This window comes from Anolis sagrei, chromosome 5 (assembly GCF_037176765.1).
Source record: "Anolis sagrei isolate rAnoSag1 chromosome 5, rAnoSag1.mat, whole genome shotgun sequence".
Lineage (NCBI taxonomy): Eukaryota > Metazoa > Chordata > Lepidosauria > Squamata > Dactyloidae > Anolis > Anolis sagrei.
The window spans coordinates 143,241,760-143,259,062 of NC_090025.1; the positions used below are offsets into that span (position 1 = coordinate 143,241,760).

A 17,303-nucleotide genomic window follows, 5' to 3' on the forward strand; every position below is an offset into this window, starting at 1 on the left:
GAACATCAAGCAAAAAGTGGGTGCTAGAAACAATATCATACGGAAGCTGACTGGCACAACCTGGGGATCACAACCAGACACAGTGAAGACATCTGCCCTTGCGCTGTGCTACTCTGCTGTTGAGTATGCATGCCCAGTGTGGAACAGATCTCACCACGCTAAAACAGTGGATGTGGCTCTGAATGAGACATGCCGCATTATCACGGGGTGTCTGCGCCCTACACCACTGGAGAAATTACACTGTTTAGCCGGTATTGCACCACCTGACATCTGCCGGGAAGTAGCAGCCAATAGTGAAAGGACCAAGGCAGAGACATCTCCAGCTCATCCCGTTTGGGTATCAGCCAGCATGTCAACGATTTAAATCAAGAAATAGTTTTCTAAGATCTACAGAGACACCTCAGCAAAGGAGAGTCCAAAAGTGGCAGGCTCAAACCCAGAACCTCAACCAATGGCTGATACCAAATGAGAGACTCCCCTCTGGGCACACAGAAAACTGGGCGACTTGGAAGGCATTGAACAGACTGCGCTCTGGCACTACAAGATGCAGAGCCAACCTCAAGAAATGGGGCCACAAAGTGGAATCCATGACATGCGAGTGCGCAGAAGAGCAAACCACAAACTACCTACTGCAATGCAACCTGAGCCCTGCCACATGCACAATGGAGGACCTTCTTGCAGCAACACCAGAGGAACCCCAAGTGCTCAAAGGACATTTAATCAACTACCAAACTTGCAAATTATGTGTTTTGTCTGTTTGTTTTGTTCTGTTAGAAATGTAATACAATTGACTGGTTGCCCTGACACGACAAATAAATAAACTCTGGCCCAGAGCGGCCACAGGCCTTTAGCTTCCTCTGTCAAAGGCGGCTGGAGCCTTGTCAAAGACAACCCCTAGGTTTCCATCCGTACCATTGAGGCATAGCAGTTACAAGGGTTATCAAACGCCATTCAATCTGCAGTGCACTGAGAGAGAGGGGCGGGTTAGAACCAAAGGCCACCAATGGCGCCCTTTCCTTCCTAACTGCGCGCGCGCTTCCCAACGGAGGGGGGAGGAGGGGGGAGAGATTTGCCTCAAGGGGCGTGGCTACACGCGGGGTTCGATTCAGAGCGAGCTGCGCGAGGGAAAGAAGGAGGGGGCACATAAAGAGCGGAGTACTCCAAGGCCTGCCTTAGCGGAAGCTGCTGTGTTCGCTCCCGGAAGTGACGCGGAGCCCCTCCAAGCGCCCCCCTCCCTCTCGCTCGCTTGCGGCAGCTGTGGTGTCGGGCGAGCGGGCGGGTCTGGCGGCTGCAGGAGCGGCGGCGCAGGGCGGGCGGGGGGAAGGAGGAGGAGGAGGAGGTGGCGGCGGAATATGGCGGACGGCGTGGACCACATAGATATCTACGCCGACGTAGGAGAGGAGTTTAACCAGGTAAGGCGGCTTGGGGCGCTGCTAGGCCGCGCGGGCTCAGGCGGAGCGGAGGCCTCTTTGCCGCCATTGGGCGCCATTCCTGCCGCTGCCTGTGAAGAGGGCCTGAGGGGGAGAGCGCGCGGGAGGGGGCGCGGCCTAGCGTGGAGGGAGGGAGGGAGGCCCTGCGCGGCCTGCCAGGAACAACAATGGGGCCCGGCGCGGCTCGCTCGCTTTCTCTCGGCCCCCTTTCTCTCCTCCTTTGTCGTCGAATCCACTGCCTTGCCTGGCTTGTTGTGGCCCGCTCCCCCGGGGCAAAGGCAGGCAGCAACACAACACCTCTCTCTCTCCAAACGAGGCCTCTCCAGAGGATGGAGGAGCGTTTCTCGGGGCCCCGCCGGGAGTGTGTGAAACGGCTTCCCGTAAAAGGTGGCTGTTTAGGGCAGGGCTGCTTCAATTTTACCCATGCACGACCCCTTTTCTCCCGAGAAATTAAATACGTGACCAAGGTACATAAATAATAAAATCTATAAAAATAAAAATGTAATGTTCGTTCGTAACTCAAAAACCACAGGACGGATTGACACCAAATTTGTACACAATATACTTATCAGGCCAACGAGTGATCATCACCGATAAAACACAGCAAGCTAGACTTAAAAACAAAAAATACATTTCAAGGCATGCACAAAACCACACACACACACATATATACACACACAACACACATAAACACAGACTGGGCCACAGCAACGCGTGGCGGGGATGGCTAGTCTATATAAATAAAAATGTAATGTTCGTTTGTGGGATTGACATAACTCAAAAACCACAGGACAGATTGACACCAAATTTGGACACAATATACTTATCAGGCCAACGAGTGATCATCACCGATAAAACACAGCAAGCTAGACTTAAAAACAAAAAATACATTACAAGGCATGCGCAAAACTAAACACACATATATGCAAGCAGACATATACAAATATGCGCATACATATAAACATATATACACACACAACACACGTAAACACAGACTGGGCCACAGCAACGCGTGGCAGGGGGTGGCTAGTCTATATAAATAAAAATGTAATGTTCATTTGTGGGATTAACAGAACTCAAAAACCACTGGACGAATTGACACCAGATTTGGACACAATACACCTATGAGGCCAACGAGTGACCATTACTCTTAAAACCATTGAGAAACATAGCAGATAAGACTGTAAAAGCCAAAAAAACCCAAAAAATACATTACAGCGCATGCGGAAAACCACGTAGAATCATAGAGTTGGAAGAGATCTCATGGGCCTTCCAGTCCAACCTCCTGCCAAGAAGCAGGAATATTGCATTCAAAGCACCCCTGACAGATGGCCATCTAGCCTCTGTTTATATACACACACATATGCATATATATACACACAAAACACGTACACAGAAAGGAGGAAGGAACGAAGGAAAGAAAGAAAGGTAGAGAAGGAATGAAGGAGAGAAGGAAATAAAAAAGTGAAAGAAGGAAGGAAAGAGAGGGAAGAAAGGACAGAAGGAAGGAACCAGACAAGGAAGGATGGAACCAAAGAGCAAAGGCCGTGAGGAAAGAAACAGGTAGAGAAGGAAGAAAGAAGAAGGGAAGGAGAGAAAGAGGGAGGGAAGATTGGCCACAGCAACATGTAGCGGATACAGCTAGTAAGTATTAAAAATCAAAGATTTTACAGATAAAATCAGCATTCTCAAGGCATGCTAAACGGGCTGATGTTCCTGTTTAGGAAGTACAGCAGAAGCATTTTCTGTAAACATGGCTCGTTATTGCTAACATTTAAGTAAATAAATGGCATTTACACAATATTTTACTGTTGCCTCTTTTTTGTGACTCCAACATTGAGCTAAATCTGTGGTTTTGAATTATGACAATTGTAATGTTGTCTTATGGAGATAACTACCAGCCAATATCCTAGTAATTGTTAAGTGAACACTTACTACAGTAGAGTCTCGCTTATCCAACATAAACAGGCCGGCAGAACGTTGGATAAGCAGAGATATTGGATAATAAGCAGGGATGAAGGAAAAACCTATTAAATGTCAAATTACATTACAATTTTACAAGCACCAAAAAAAATGTTTTTCCAAAAATCAACAGAAAAAGCAGTTCAGTACACAGTAATGTTATGTCATAATTACTGTATTTATGAATTTAGCACCAAAACAGACAAGGATTCTTTATTTCTCCCACCCTGGATATTATTCCGGGCGGGAGGCAGACTGCATTGGATAATACAAAATGTTGGATGAGCAAAGGTTGGATAACCGAGGCATTACTGTATTTCCCTCTTAAAGTAGAGGTAAAGGTTTCCCCTGACATTAGGTCTAGTCCTGTCCCACTCGGGGGGGGGGGGTGGTGGTGGTGGTGGTGGTGCTGCTGCTGCTCATCTCCATTTCTAAGCCAGAGCCAGTGTTGTCTGTAGACATCTCCTAGGTCATGTGGCCAGCAAGACTACATGGAGCACTGTTACCTTTCCGCAGAAGCAGTACCTATTGCTCTATTCACATTGGCATGTTTTCAAATTGCTAGGTAGGCAGAAGCTGGGGCTAATAGCGGGATCTCACCCCACTCTGGATTTGAACGGCCAACTTTCAGTCAGCAAGTTCAGCAGCTCAGCGGTTTAACCCACTGCTCCACCAGGTGGTTGTTGTTGTTCATTCATTCAGTCATTTCTGACTCTTTTTGTGACCTCATGGACCAGCCCACGCCAGAGCTCCCTGTCGGCCATCACCACCCCCATCTCCTTCAAGGTCAATCCAGTCACTTCTAGGATGCCATCCATCCATCTTGCCCTTGGTCGGTCCCTCTTCCTTTTTCCTTCTAGTTTCTCCAGCATAATTGTCTTCTCTAAGCTTTCTTCTCATGATGTGGCCAAAGTACTTCATCTTTGCCTCTACTATCCTTCCCTCCAGTGAGCAGTTGAGCTTTATTTTCTGAAGTATGGATTAGTTGGATCTTCTTGCGGTCAAAGGCACTCTCAGAACTTTCCTCCAACACCACAGTTCAAAAGCATCTTATCTTCCTTTGCTCAGCCTTCCTTATGGTCCAGCTCTCACATCCGTAGGTGACTATGAGGACTACCATTGCTTTAACTATGCGGATCTTCGTTGCCAGTGTGATAATCTCTACTCTTCACTTTTATCGAGATTTGACATTGCTCTCCTCCCAAGATATAAGCGTCTCCTGATTTCCTGGCTGCAGTCTGTATCTGCAGTAATCTTTGCACCTAGAAATACAAAGTCTGTCATTGCCTCCACATTTTCTCCCTCTATTTCCCAGTTGTCAGTCATTCTTGTTGCCGTAATCTTGGGGGTTTTTTTATGTTTAGCTTCAACCCAGCTTTTGCGCTTTCTTCTTTCACCTTGATTAGAAGGCTCCTCAGCTCCTCCTCGCTTTCAGCCATCACAGTGGTATCATCAAAGTGGTATCATAAAAGTGGTATCATAAGGTTGTTAATGTTTCTTCCAGCAATTTTTACCCTAGCCTTGCATTCCTCAAGCCCCGCACATTGCATGATGTGTTCTGCATACAAAATTGAATAGGTTGGGTGAGAGTATACAACCCTGCCGTACGCCTTTCCTAATCTTGAACCAGTCTGTTGTTCCATGGTCAGTTCTTACTGTTGCCACTTGGCCCTTATACAGATTCCTCAGGAGAGAGACAAGTTGATTTGGTATGCCCATCCCACCAAGAACTTGCCACAATTTATTATGATCCACACAGTCAAAGGCTTTAGAATAGTCAATGAAACAGTAATAGATGTTTTTCTGTTTTTCTAACTCCTTGTCTTTCTCCATTATCCAGCAGAGAATGGCAATTTGGTCTCTTGTTCCTCTGCCTTTTCTAAACCCAGCTTGTACATCTGGCAACTCTCGCTCCATGTATTGCTGGAGTCTTCCTTGCAGGATCTTGAGCATTACCTTATTGGCATGAGAAATAAGGGCCACTGTACGGAAGTATGAGCAGTCTTTAGCATTTCCCTTTTTTGGTATGGGAATATAAGTTGATTTTTCCAATCTGATGGCCATTCTTGTGTTTTCCATATTTGCTGGCATATGACATGCATCACCTTGACAGCATCATCTTTCAAGATTTCAAACAGTTTAGATGGGATCTCGTCGTCTCCTGCTGCCTTGTTTTTAGCAATGTTTCTTAGGGCCCATTCAACTTCACTCCTCAGGATGTCTGGTTCTAATTCACTCACCACACCGTCAAAACTATCCTCGATATTATTATCCTTCCTATACAGATCTTCTGTATAGTCTCGCCACCTTTTCTTGATCTCTTCAGCTTCTGTTAGGTCCCTGCCATCTTTGTTTCTTATCATGCCGATTTTTGCCTGAAATTTACCTCCAATGTTTCTAATTTTCTGGAAGAGGTCTCTTGTCCTTCCTATTCTGTTGTCTTCTTCCATTTCCATGCATTGCTTGTTTAAAAATAGTTTCTTATTTCTTCTGGCTAACCTCTGGAATTGCGCATTTAATTGGGAATATCTCCCCCTATCACTGTTTACTTTTGCTTTCCTCCTTTCTTGTGCTACTTCCAGTGTCTTAGCAGACAACCATTTTGCCTTCTTGGTTTTCTTTTTCTTTGGGACGCACTTTGTTGCCGCCTCCTGAACAATGTCACGGACTTCCGTCCATAGTTCTCCACCAGGTTAAGCACTCCTTATTCAGAATGGCAGATGCTCCCCAATTGTCCACATTGCATTTTTCCCAGATAGTATTTTCTTCTGGAAAGATGCACTTTATGTCCTAATGCATGATGCTTTACACATTGGTTTCCTGATGCTTAAGTGTTCACAAGCTCATGTACAAAATTATTTAACAATACTGTGTAATGTGTTGTCAAAGGCTTTCATGGCCGAAATCACTGGGTCGCTGTGAGTTTCCCGGGCTGTATGGCCATGTTCTCTCCTGATAGTTTTGCCCACATCTGTGGCAGGCATCCTCAGAGGTTGAGAGGTCTTTGAAGCTGCAAGGCCATTAAATGCTAATCAAGGTGGTCAGTTGCAACATTCACACTTGCCTCAAGCAGACAAGAGTTCTTTTTCCCAACCTGGACATTTCACAGATATATAAACCTCCCTTGCCTAGTTTCCAATATAACTCACAACCTCTGAGGATGCCTGCCACAAATGTGGGAAAAATGTCAGGAGAGAATGCTTCTGGAACATGGCCATACAACCCAGAAAACTCACAGCAACCCAATACTGTGTGACAAATTACCTTCTGGCTATATTTACTGTGTAAGAAACATAAATTCATTTTGTGTTTAGATTTGCGTTCACTCTACAATATATCTCATCATGTGTGCATATCCAAACAAAGGTATTCCTCAGTTCTTGTGGGTTTTTTCGGGCTATATGGCCATGTTCTAGAGGCATTTCTCCTGACGTTTCGCCTGCATCTATGGCAGGCATCCTCAGAGGTAGAGGTCTGTTGGAATTAGGACAATGGGTTTATATATCTGTGGAATGGCTGGGGTGGGGCAAGGAGCTCTTCCCTGCTGCAGTTAGGTGTGAAGTTTAGCTAATCACCTTCATTAGCATTTGAAGGCCTGCCTGAACCTGGGAAAATCTGTTGCTGGGAGGTGTTAATCTGTGCCTGGTTTCTTCCTCTCTGTTGTTTAGCTGTTATAATTTTAGAGTTCTTTAATACTGGTAGCCAGATTTTGTTCATTTTCATGGTCTCTTCCTTTCTGTTGAAATTGTCCACATGCTTGTGGATTTCAATGGCTTCTCTGTGTAGTCTGACATGGTGGTTGTTTGTGTGGTCCAGCATTTCTGTGTTCTCAAATAATATGCTGTGTCCAGGCTGGTTCATCAGGTGCTCTGCTATGGCTGACTTCTCTGGTTGAAGTAGTCTGCAGTGCCTTTCATGTTCTTTGATGCGTGTCTGGGCGCTGCGTTTGGTGGTCCCTATGTAGACTTGTCCACAGCTGCATGGTATCCGGTAGACTCCTGCAGAGGTGAGAGGATCCCTCTTGTCCTTTGCTGAACGTAGCATTTGTTGGATTTTCTTGGTGGGTTTGTAGATTGTTTGTATGTTGTGTTTCCTCATCAGCTTCCCTATGCGGTCAGTGGTTCCCTTGATATATGGCAGGAACACTTTTCCTCTGGGTGGATCTTCATCTTGACTCTTGTGGCTTGTTCTTGGTCTTGCAGCTCTTCTGATGTCTGAGGTGGAGTATCCATTGGCCCGGAGAGCCCAGTTGAGGTGGTTCAGTTCATCTTGGAGGAGGTGGGGTTCGCAGATTCTTTTTGCACGGTCTGCCAAGGCTTTGATGGTGCTTCTTTTTTGACTTGGGTGATGGTTGGAGTTTTTATGTAGATATCTATCTGTGTGTGTGGGTTTTCTGTAGACGGTGTGACCCAATTGTTGATCTGGTTTGCGGATGACTAGGACATCTAGAAAAGGCAGTCTTCCTTCATTTTCTTTTTCCATGGTGAACTGGATGTTTGGGTGGATGCTGTTAAGATGGTCCAGGAACCTGTTGAGTTCTTCATCTCCATGGCTCCAAATGGTGAAGGTGTCATCCACATATCTGAACCATATCGTGGGCTTTTTGGTTGCTGTCTCCAGGGCTTGTTCTTCAAAGTGTTCCATGTAGAAGTTAGCTATGACTGGGCTGAGAGGGCTCCCCATAGCTACTCCATCTTTCTGTTATTTTCTGTTATAAGGTATTCCAACATCCCAAACCCTTTTGGTTCCAAGCATTTTGGGCTAGTTTGTGAGTGCATTTGCACTGTAGAATGAATGCAGCTTGACACCACTTCAAGTCCCATGGCTCAGTGCTGTCTGGTATTTGAATTTGTAGTTTGGTTAGGCACCAGCACTCTTGGGCGGAGAAGGCTAAGGACTTTGTAAAGGACTCCTTTGAGTCATAACAGTTAAAGTGTCAAGCTGCATTGATTCTACAGTGTAGATGCACCCTATATGTAATGCTCTTCACCATTTTCCATATGAAGGCACATGACATGATGCTACTCACAGCTGCCATATTTGTAAACATTTTCTCATTTAAACAGATACACAAGAGATGACATTCATTAAATTCAGCCAACATTGGTTTCTTCACAGCAGTTTGAATAACGTTTCTTTTAAACAGGATAGGTTTTTGAAAGTGAACTCATGTTTTTTGTAGTTTCAAAAAAATGGCAGCAAAAGATACTGTTGCATTTTTAAAATGTGTAGCCGCAGCAACAACAAATGACATGTTATTACCTTGGATATCAGTTAATGATAGAACGTTTGGTTTACTTTTCAGCCTTTCATTAGTTCAGCCATTGTTCTCTGTTTTCACATTTCAGGAGATTTTGGAAATGTATATGTTGAACAAAAATGCCTTGAAAAAATTCTTTTCAGTTTAACCATTGCTAAATTCTAAGACATTGCAGCGGGGTTATGGTAATATAATTTATATAAAGCTGATATAAGCCTTAAATTTGTTCTAAGTTCTGTGTCCTATTACAGGCAGTCCCCAGGTTACAAACAAGATAGGTTCTGTTGGTGTTGGTTTATTTTTTACATTGAATTTGTATGTAATATGGAACATTTTTTATGTGCGGCTCCTGTCATTTTTCCAGTAGTGTTGGATAGCATAGGGAAGGATTAACACCCCTGTGTTTGTTTTGCTGTCTGTGTCCCTGTCATCATTGGATTTTGAAAAAAAATGACTTGTGGAAACAAAGATTCGTGATAAAGCTTAAGTGGAAACACCTTTCCCCCATGATAACTCTTAAAGAAGTATATTTCCCTCCCTAGGGTAGATTTCCTCATCCTTCCTGTTGTCTTAGAGACAAGAAATGATATTTAAGTGTTTCTATTGAGGATGCCAGTAAAAATCTCATGGTGGCCCTAACCCCACTAACCAAAACTTAAACAATAACAAATAAAAACTGATGTCTTTTTGTACTCGTATTATCTTAGCACTAAAAAAACCCAAAGAAGCATTGATTTTTTTAAAAAATAGTATAATCCTTTGCAATGATTTAACTTTTGGAAACTAGTTTTATGTGAAGAGAATATCATTTAGACATGGAGACTATATGCCTGGTTTTTTTTTTTTGCATTAAAGATGCAGTTAAATAAAGCTTTCACATGAAATAATGGTGGAGTTATGGGGAGGAAGTCACCTCTAAGTAATGCAGGCTTGCATTAGCTGCTTGCTAATGGTCAGTAAAAGTTACCTCCAGATGAGCCCCTGGCTGCAAGGCTCTTTTCTGGCATTTTAAAAAAGCTGCTTTCTTTTTATAGTCTTGTGGAATGCATTAGTAATACAGTTTGTGCACCAGCTACTTCTCCTGTGTTTCTTACTGGCACCTGCTTCTTTTAAAAGCAGATATCTGAAAGATTTGTCTTAGCTATTTATCTGAGTGTCAAGGTCAATGAAAGGAGCATTTCAGCATCAGTTTTTTGCTTCAGTAGCATGAAGTAAACTATTTTGTTGTTCTTTTAGTTATTGAGCCACTCTAGTTACATGAATTTACATGTGCATTATTTACATTCGGCTCTTGGAATCATTTCCCAGCTCTAGCCACTGCCAGCCTTGTTTTTAAAAAATACCACCAAGCAGTAACAAATGGTTACTCAATCTTTTTTTTAAATTTTTTGGTTTCAATTTTGATCTCTTCTAGCATGTGACTCAAAGCATCTCACAACATAGATTAGAACAAAATACAGCTAAAAGATAGTAGTGATAGTAATAAAGAGTTAATCAAATTGTCACATTAAGACGGGACTGTTGGAACAAAATGTGTTTGTGATAGTGATGGCACGCAGCTTCAGTTTTTGCTTGTGAGCGTTTTTTTCAGAGTTCAGAATTGTCTCAATTCCTCTGCTTCATTGGTGGGGGTAAAAACAGCTATGGGGATGATTTGTCAGAGGAAAACTAGTTGTTAGGAGAATGATGTGAGTGGCTGAAGCATTAGACCAGAGGTCCTCAAACTAAGGCCCAGGGGCCAGATACGGCCCTCCAAGGTCATTTACGTGGCCCTCGCTCAGGGTCAACCTAAGTCTGAAATGATTTGAAAGCACACAACATCAACAACAATCCTGTCTCTTCAGCCAACAGCAGTCGCACACTTCCCTTTGAAATACTAATAAGTTTATATTTGTTAAAATTGTTCTTCATTTTAATTATTGTATTGTTTTTAAGTATTTTTGTGCTACAAATAAGATATGTACAGTGTGCATAGGAATTCATTCATGCTTTTTTCAAATTATAATCCGGCCCTCCAACAGTTTGAGGGGCTGTGACCTGGCCCTCTATTTAAAAAGTTTGAGGACCCCTGCATTAGACGATCAGTGGGGATCAGGGTTCGAATCCCTGCTTGTTCTAGAAATCTCCTGTGTGACCTTTGCCACGTCACACAGAAGATTGATTATGACCTAAATTAGGTGATGTTAAATTGTTGTTTTAATGTGCTGTTTTTAACTGGTTGGTTTTTAATGCTTTGTTTATTTATCAAAGATATGTGTATAAGTGGCACCTAATTGTTGCTTTTGTAAGGTCGCCCCGAGTCCCCTTCGGGGTCAAGAAGAGTGGGATGTTAGTGTGGTAAATAAATAAATAAATTGACATCTATGAAAAGTCAGGAAAGATATTAACTAGAAAATAATGTAATCAGAGTTTTGAACCAGGTTTAATACTTTGTTTCAAGATTCTTAGACTGAATCTTTGGAACAGATGCACCTTTTGATGAAAGTGCTGGTAGTCATCATTAAGCTAGAGGGCAGTGGTGCCCTAAGATTATGAATATATAATATCTTTTAATGTGATATACTCTTGTGGAATAAGAGTGAAAATAAGTTATGAAGTCTGATATTTTGGTTTCAAGGGGAAACTAATGATCTATATTGAAAAGGGAAGTACGAACGGAACTTGAAACTTAGGTAGTTACTGTAAATAGTAATCTAAAGTGACTTATACTATGTCAAGGTTTGTACTGAAAAATAATAAAAAGTTTGTAAAATGAAAAATAATCAAGTAATAAAAACATTTTTAAAAGTCTAATAATTCATTGGAATTTGATTAGATTGTTATGTCTATTGTAAAAAAAAACAAACCCAAAAAACCCAAGACAAAACCCAAACTTTTTCACAGAACTTCTAGCCTTAGTATGTTATAAACCCTAGAGAAGAATCTTTCACTCTGCTGTTTGAATTGATGTGTCGTTTTTCTTTATTTGTAAACTCTTTGGGACATATATTGTGAAAGGTTCTACGTAAATGCCACAAATAAATGAAATTCTAATTTTAAACATTTGCATAGGAAAATATAAACATTGAAATTATTTATAACTTTGTCTTCTAGGAAGCTGAATATGGTGGGCATGATCAAATAGATTTGTATGACGACGTCATCTCCCCATCTGCCAATAACGGCGATGCACCAGAGGATCGCGATTATATGGACTCTCTTCCACCTTCTGTTGGAGATGATGTAGGCAAAGGATCAGCACCAAATGTTGTCTACACATATACAGGAAAGAGGATTGCATTGTACATTGGGAATCTTACATGGGTAAGTGTTTAGTTAGAAACACAGGAAACTATTATGTGCCATGCTTGATGGTCAGTCCATCAGCTCAGTTTTGTTTGGAGCCCTACTTGAAGATGTTCAAAACGTTCTGAATGCAAATTATGTGTTCTTGCCCTTCCACTTTCTATAGATAATTATTGTAATATTTTTTGAGTTAGTAATAATTAGTTTCTATAGTTGGACTGTAACAAAGTGTTTCAGGATGTTATTGAAATATTTTAGACATTAATTTTGAATAATAAAACATGGCTTTTGCCACAACTTTCAGAAAGCAAAAAGTATACCAATCTATATTTTCCATTCATATGGAAAACATGGATGGCATGTGTGTCAATTTGTGCATTACATTAAGGATTACTCTTACACATGGCATAGTGGAAATATTTGATTAATTCTTCCTACTATGATAATAATGGTGTGTTAATTATGAATATCTTTCAGTGGACCACAGATGAAGATTTAACTGAAGCTGTTCATTCCCTTGGGGTAAATGATATTTTGGAGATAAAATTTTTTGAAAACCGTGCTAACGGCCAGTCTAAAGGGTAAGAACTTGATTAATTGCATTATTATTTCCACTTCTGTTTTAATACCAATAATATGATAGGATGATGGAAACACAGGTATAATTTTCTTTTAAAAACTTCATTTAAATTTTGCTAGATAGGGATTCAAGGCAGCTTACTAATTAAAATGATTACATTCTATTTAAAAATATACAAAAGGGCAACATTAAAATAGAATTAAACCATGAGGAATATTACATTTAAACCTTTAAAAAGGCAAAAAGCAGCTAAAATATTGCAATTTGAACAATGTCTGTGAAAAGCCAAGCTGTCAATATAAAAAATACTTATACTGACAATGGAAGGAACCATACCTTTTGCAGGCGTTTTCAAAGCCTAGGGACACCTTTTGAAAAGGTCTTGTCAGCTGTCCATTTCCTGTATCTGGGAATGAAATAAGGGCATTCTCTAGGGAACCCAGGTTGGTAGACTGATATGAGGAAAGTAAGGTCTGTTAGATAGTCTGGACCTAAGATGCATAGAATTTTGTAGATCATGACGTACACTTTAAATTGTGCCTGGAAATAGATTGGCAAGTAGTGGAATGATTGAAGCAAGAATATTGTATACTCCCAATAACCAGCCTCAGTGAACAATCTGCCAGCAGCTCTTTGTACTAATTGAAATTCCCAAACACTCTTCATATGTAGGCTTGTGTAGTGGTTTGTTAAAATAATGCAAATAGAACAAAACTGAGGAATGTGCCACAGTACCCAAATCACAGATCTCCAGAAATAGGTGCAAAGTATTCTTGACCACTGTTTAGAACAAAAGGATACAGCTTCCTTGAAGAAATAGAATTGTCATCGGCATACTGCTGGGACTAGACACCAGCAGCTGTTTTTTTTGTAAATGTTGAATAGCACGGGGAAGAGAATGGACATACTATTGACCAAAGAATCAAACGGTAATCTACGATTTTAACCTTCTGTGTCTGCCCCTTCAGGAAGGGATGGAATTTCTGGAATATTACACTGGCTAGTAAGTTGCTCATTAAAAGCAGTCTCATGGGAGGCTTTTTCAAGTAAGGAATTGATTATGCCTTTCAGTATTTGGGACCCCCCCCCCCCCCCCCCAGAATCATTTTAAGGAGCCAAGAGGGGCAGAGATCTAGTGGAAAGATTGTGGTTCTAATTTCTCCTTCAAAAGAATAGGACCTAGAGCGGAACAAGATGTGAAGAAAACAGGGAAGGACATTAATCCAGAGCTACCTTTCTCACATATCTAGCCCCTCAAAACCAATTTCTCCAGTTATACTCATACAGCTTTTATTGTACTTCATTGCATACAATGAAGTACAATAAAAGCTGTATGAGTATAACTGGAGAAATTGGTTTTGAAGGGGCTAGATATGTGAGAAAGGACCTTCGGGCATAGGAGACAAGAGGGTGACAGAAGATTTTGGAAGAGTATGGTGAAATACTCTGAAGTGTGGATGATCAAGACTGTTCCATTGTGTATTAGAGTCTTATCAGTTGATTTCTTATTAGTTATCAGCATATGTGGTATGGTTGTTTTTCCCTTAAAAGATAATTAGTAAAATAAAATTCAGATCTTCTTTAGTTCTTTCATTCATTCTTTGTGGACCTGTTTGAATTAAACATTTTGTTATCCACCAAAATAGATTTTCTTCTGTTTCTTTTTCAGATTTGCTCTCGTAGGTGTAGGATCTGAAGCATCTTCAAAAAAACTGATGGATCTTTTACCTAAAAGAGAATTACATGGTCAAAATCCAGTTGTAACTCCATGTAACAAGCAATTTCTGAGTCAATTTGAATTGCAGTCAAGAAAAAGTAAGTGTTTTTCTTGACTAATAACTGAAATAAATGCTTGTCAATCTGAAAGAAAGGTTTCAATTTATCAAAAGAAGCAAGCCCATTTGAAATGTTGCTATATTTTTAGGAACTTCTGAGTAAAATTTGATTTATTTGAAAAAATGTATTTTGTTCAGACTTCATGTAATGGTATTGGAAACAGAGTATTGTGGAGAGAAAAGAGCAGCTTTTTTGTTTCATGTTTTGAACTACTGTTTAGCTTTTTAGTGATATAAACATGATTTAAGTTGATTAATATTTTGAATTCATTTGGAATGCTATTTTGACACATCAGTGTGTAATTTGGAATGTTGTTCTCTCCTGTCTTAAAGTATTTTCTTCTATATTATTCAGCCAGTTCTCACAATTCTGAATTAAACCATTAGCCAGGTTAGAGGATTGAATACAAGTTCTGTATGATGGTTTTCATGTGGAAACAATTGGCAATTTTGTTTTGCTGCTTAATACTGATCTGCTTAAAACTCTTGGATAGTTCGCTTGGGCAGCCCTGAAGGGCATTTTTGTCTTCCAGTATGTGTTTCCATTTGTGAGAATACAAGAATGCATTTGTGTTCTGGGCTCACATCTAAGCTCCCTATAGTAAAGAAAGACGGAGCTGGAAGTGGTGAAGTACCCTGATTTTCACAACTTTCAGAATTGAGTTTTGCAGATTCTTTAGGCTATTGGACTTGCGTGTTGCAATGGTAAGTATAAATTGCACTATTCATAAAACTTGTTAATAATATAAGTTATGTAACAGGATATAGAATGAAGAATTTATTCTTATTTTGAGGGTGTACTTTTACCTTTTTGTAGAAAATAAATGTTGTGTTCCTGATAAGGCACAATACATTGTGTTACTTTTTTTAAAGCCTCCTAGTGGAGAGTTCCTGGGGATATGAAGATTCACTACATAAAGTTACATTATCATACAATGCTGATTATTTTGCACTTCTTTTGGTATTATATGATTGAAGTAGCTTTTGTATTTTAGTGTTTGCTCTGTACATTCAAAGGTGGCAGATGGATTGAAAGCTCTATTTAATCTATGCCTCTGGAAGTGTAGATCTGACTGAAAGAATAATGACGGCCAAGATGCAAAGATTTATACATCTATTTGTACAGGGGGTGGGAGGGGTTTGCAACTGCATCTGTCTGTAGTAGTTTTCAGAAACACTGTTGAATATTGCATAGGAACCTACTTCTGAAACTGATAAAAATCTGTCTTGAATGAATGTAAGTCTTTGTGCATGATTATAGCAGCTCTTCAGATCTTAACCAAAATCCATAACGTAAAACACTAAAATGCAAGCTACATATTAACAGAAAAATTCATTTTTGGATTTTAAAATACTATAGTAAAACTTGTATCTTGCACTTTTTCTGAATGGGAAATATTCAAAAGAGATAGCAAAAGTATTAAAAATAATGGTATAAATTAAAATGCAACAAATAAAGAAAAATAGGAATCCAAGGGACATTTCTTTCAAAAATTCACAGATTTGGAAGCCCTTGCTAATTCCATAGTCTTATTTCACTGTTGCAGCCACACAGTCCGGCCAGATGTCTGGAGAAGGAAAAGCTGGTCCTCCAGGAGGCAGTTCACGGGCACCATTTCCACCAAGTAACCGAGGGAGGGGCCGTTTTCCAGGCAACCTTCCTGGAGGGGACAGATTTCCTGGGCCAGCTGGACCAGGCGGACCCCCACCGCCTTTTCCAGGTAACATACTTAACATGCAGTTTGAGCATTGAAGGTTACCTCTGTTTGGAATGTTGGTGAAATGGAGATTGGTTAGGGAATGTCAGGGCATGTAATGATGCATGTTTATGATTTTGAATAAAACGTTTCTTTTAAAAAATTGTATGATATGGACAGAACTGTGATTTATCTGAGAGTTTATCATGCAGAAACTCAGTGAGTTCTTGCAATTGTATGGTTGATGACTCCAAACAAAAGGAAATATGTTTGTTTAATCTACATATTTTAAAATGTGGGTTATTGTAAAATGGTGGATGGGGAAATCAACAAAAGTTTTTCAGGAATAGTTAGCCGAGTGGAAAATTTAGTAGGAATCTTGCAATTTGTGACTTTGTTTCTGGAGTGTTATATTACAGGCAGTCCCCAAGTTACAAACAAGATAAGTTCTATAGGTTTGTTTTTAAGATGAATTTGTATGTAAATCAGAACATGTGTAATTCCAGCCAAAATACATATTTTAGCTTTGGATTGCATAGAGAAGGCTTAACACCTATGTGGTGTTTGTTTTGCTGCCTGTGCCAGTGTTCAGAAGTTTTCACCTCACTTTCTGTCTCTGTGATAATTACGTTTTGAAATTTTTTACATGTTTTGGAACCAAGAATTGGTGATAAAAATTCAGTTGAGACACTTTTTCCCCCTGATAACTCCTTCAAGAGTGAATGTCCCTTTCTAGGTGTAGATTTCTCTAACTTCCTGTTGTCTCATCCTTGTTCTTAACTATGAATTGTTTGTTAAGTTAGATGTTTGTAACTCAGGGGCTTTCTGTATTTCATTCGGAAATACTAATGCATTTTACTGATAAAAATGTAATGGAAGCATACCTTGTAATAATGAGAAAAAAGGAAATTGTTTTTCAAATTTATATTTGCTTCTGAAAGAGGAAACCCTGTGTGCATAAATTCTGATGGTCTTGTTCCTGTGTATTTTGAGCATGTGTTCTGTTAGTTTCTCTCTTGAAGAATATGGGCAAATTAGCATGTAAGTAAACCCCTTTTGAGGCATCCTGTGCTATCACAAGAGCCCTATTTCAGGACCATATGCTTTTTTGCTTTAAAATGAGTTTGGGTGGTTTCCTTAGCATTTTCTAATGTATATTTTGCTATGCTTATTTTAATTATTTTCCCATTCTCAAAGCAGGAGTCATTTTGAGAAAGGAGTATGCAGTTACATTATGTTTTCTTTTTGTTGATG

At 40.2% G+C, this 17,303-nt stretch overlaps 1 protein-coding gene across 4 annotated transcripts in view; it reads left to right on the forward strand.

Moving 5' to 3' along the window:
- The first annotated feature begins 1,297 nt into the window (after window positions 1-1,297).
- Window positions 1,298-17,303, forward strand: part of CPSF6 (cleavage and polyadenylation specific factor 6) — a 39,015-nt gene continuing 23,009 nt past the window's right edge. For 3 of the 4 annotated variants that reach the window (XM_060777476.2, XM_060777477.2, XM_060777480.2), the window contains exons 1-5: window positions 1,299-1,412; window positions 11,746-11,955; window positions 12,415-12,518; window positions 14,187-14,332; window positions 15,900-16,073. In XM_060777476.2, the coding sequence (XP_060633459.1) occupies window positions 1,353-1,412; window positions 11,746-11,955; window positions 12,415-12,518; window positions 14,187-14,332; window positions 15,900-16,073 (694 nt within the window). In that variant the 5' untranslated portion in view covers window positions 1,299-1,352. Of the gene's footprint in view, window positions 1,413-11,745; window positions 11,956-12,414; window positions 12,519-14,186; window positions 14,333-15,899; window positions 16,074-17,303 lie in introns of all 4 variants that reach the window. The other variant, XM_060777479.2, reaches the window with a different exon arrangement.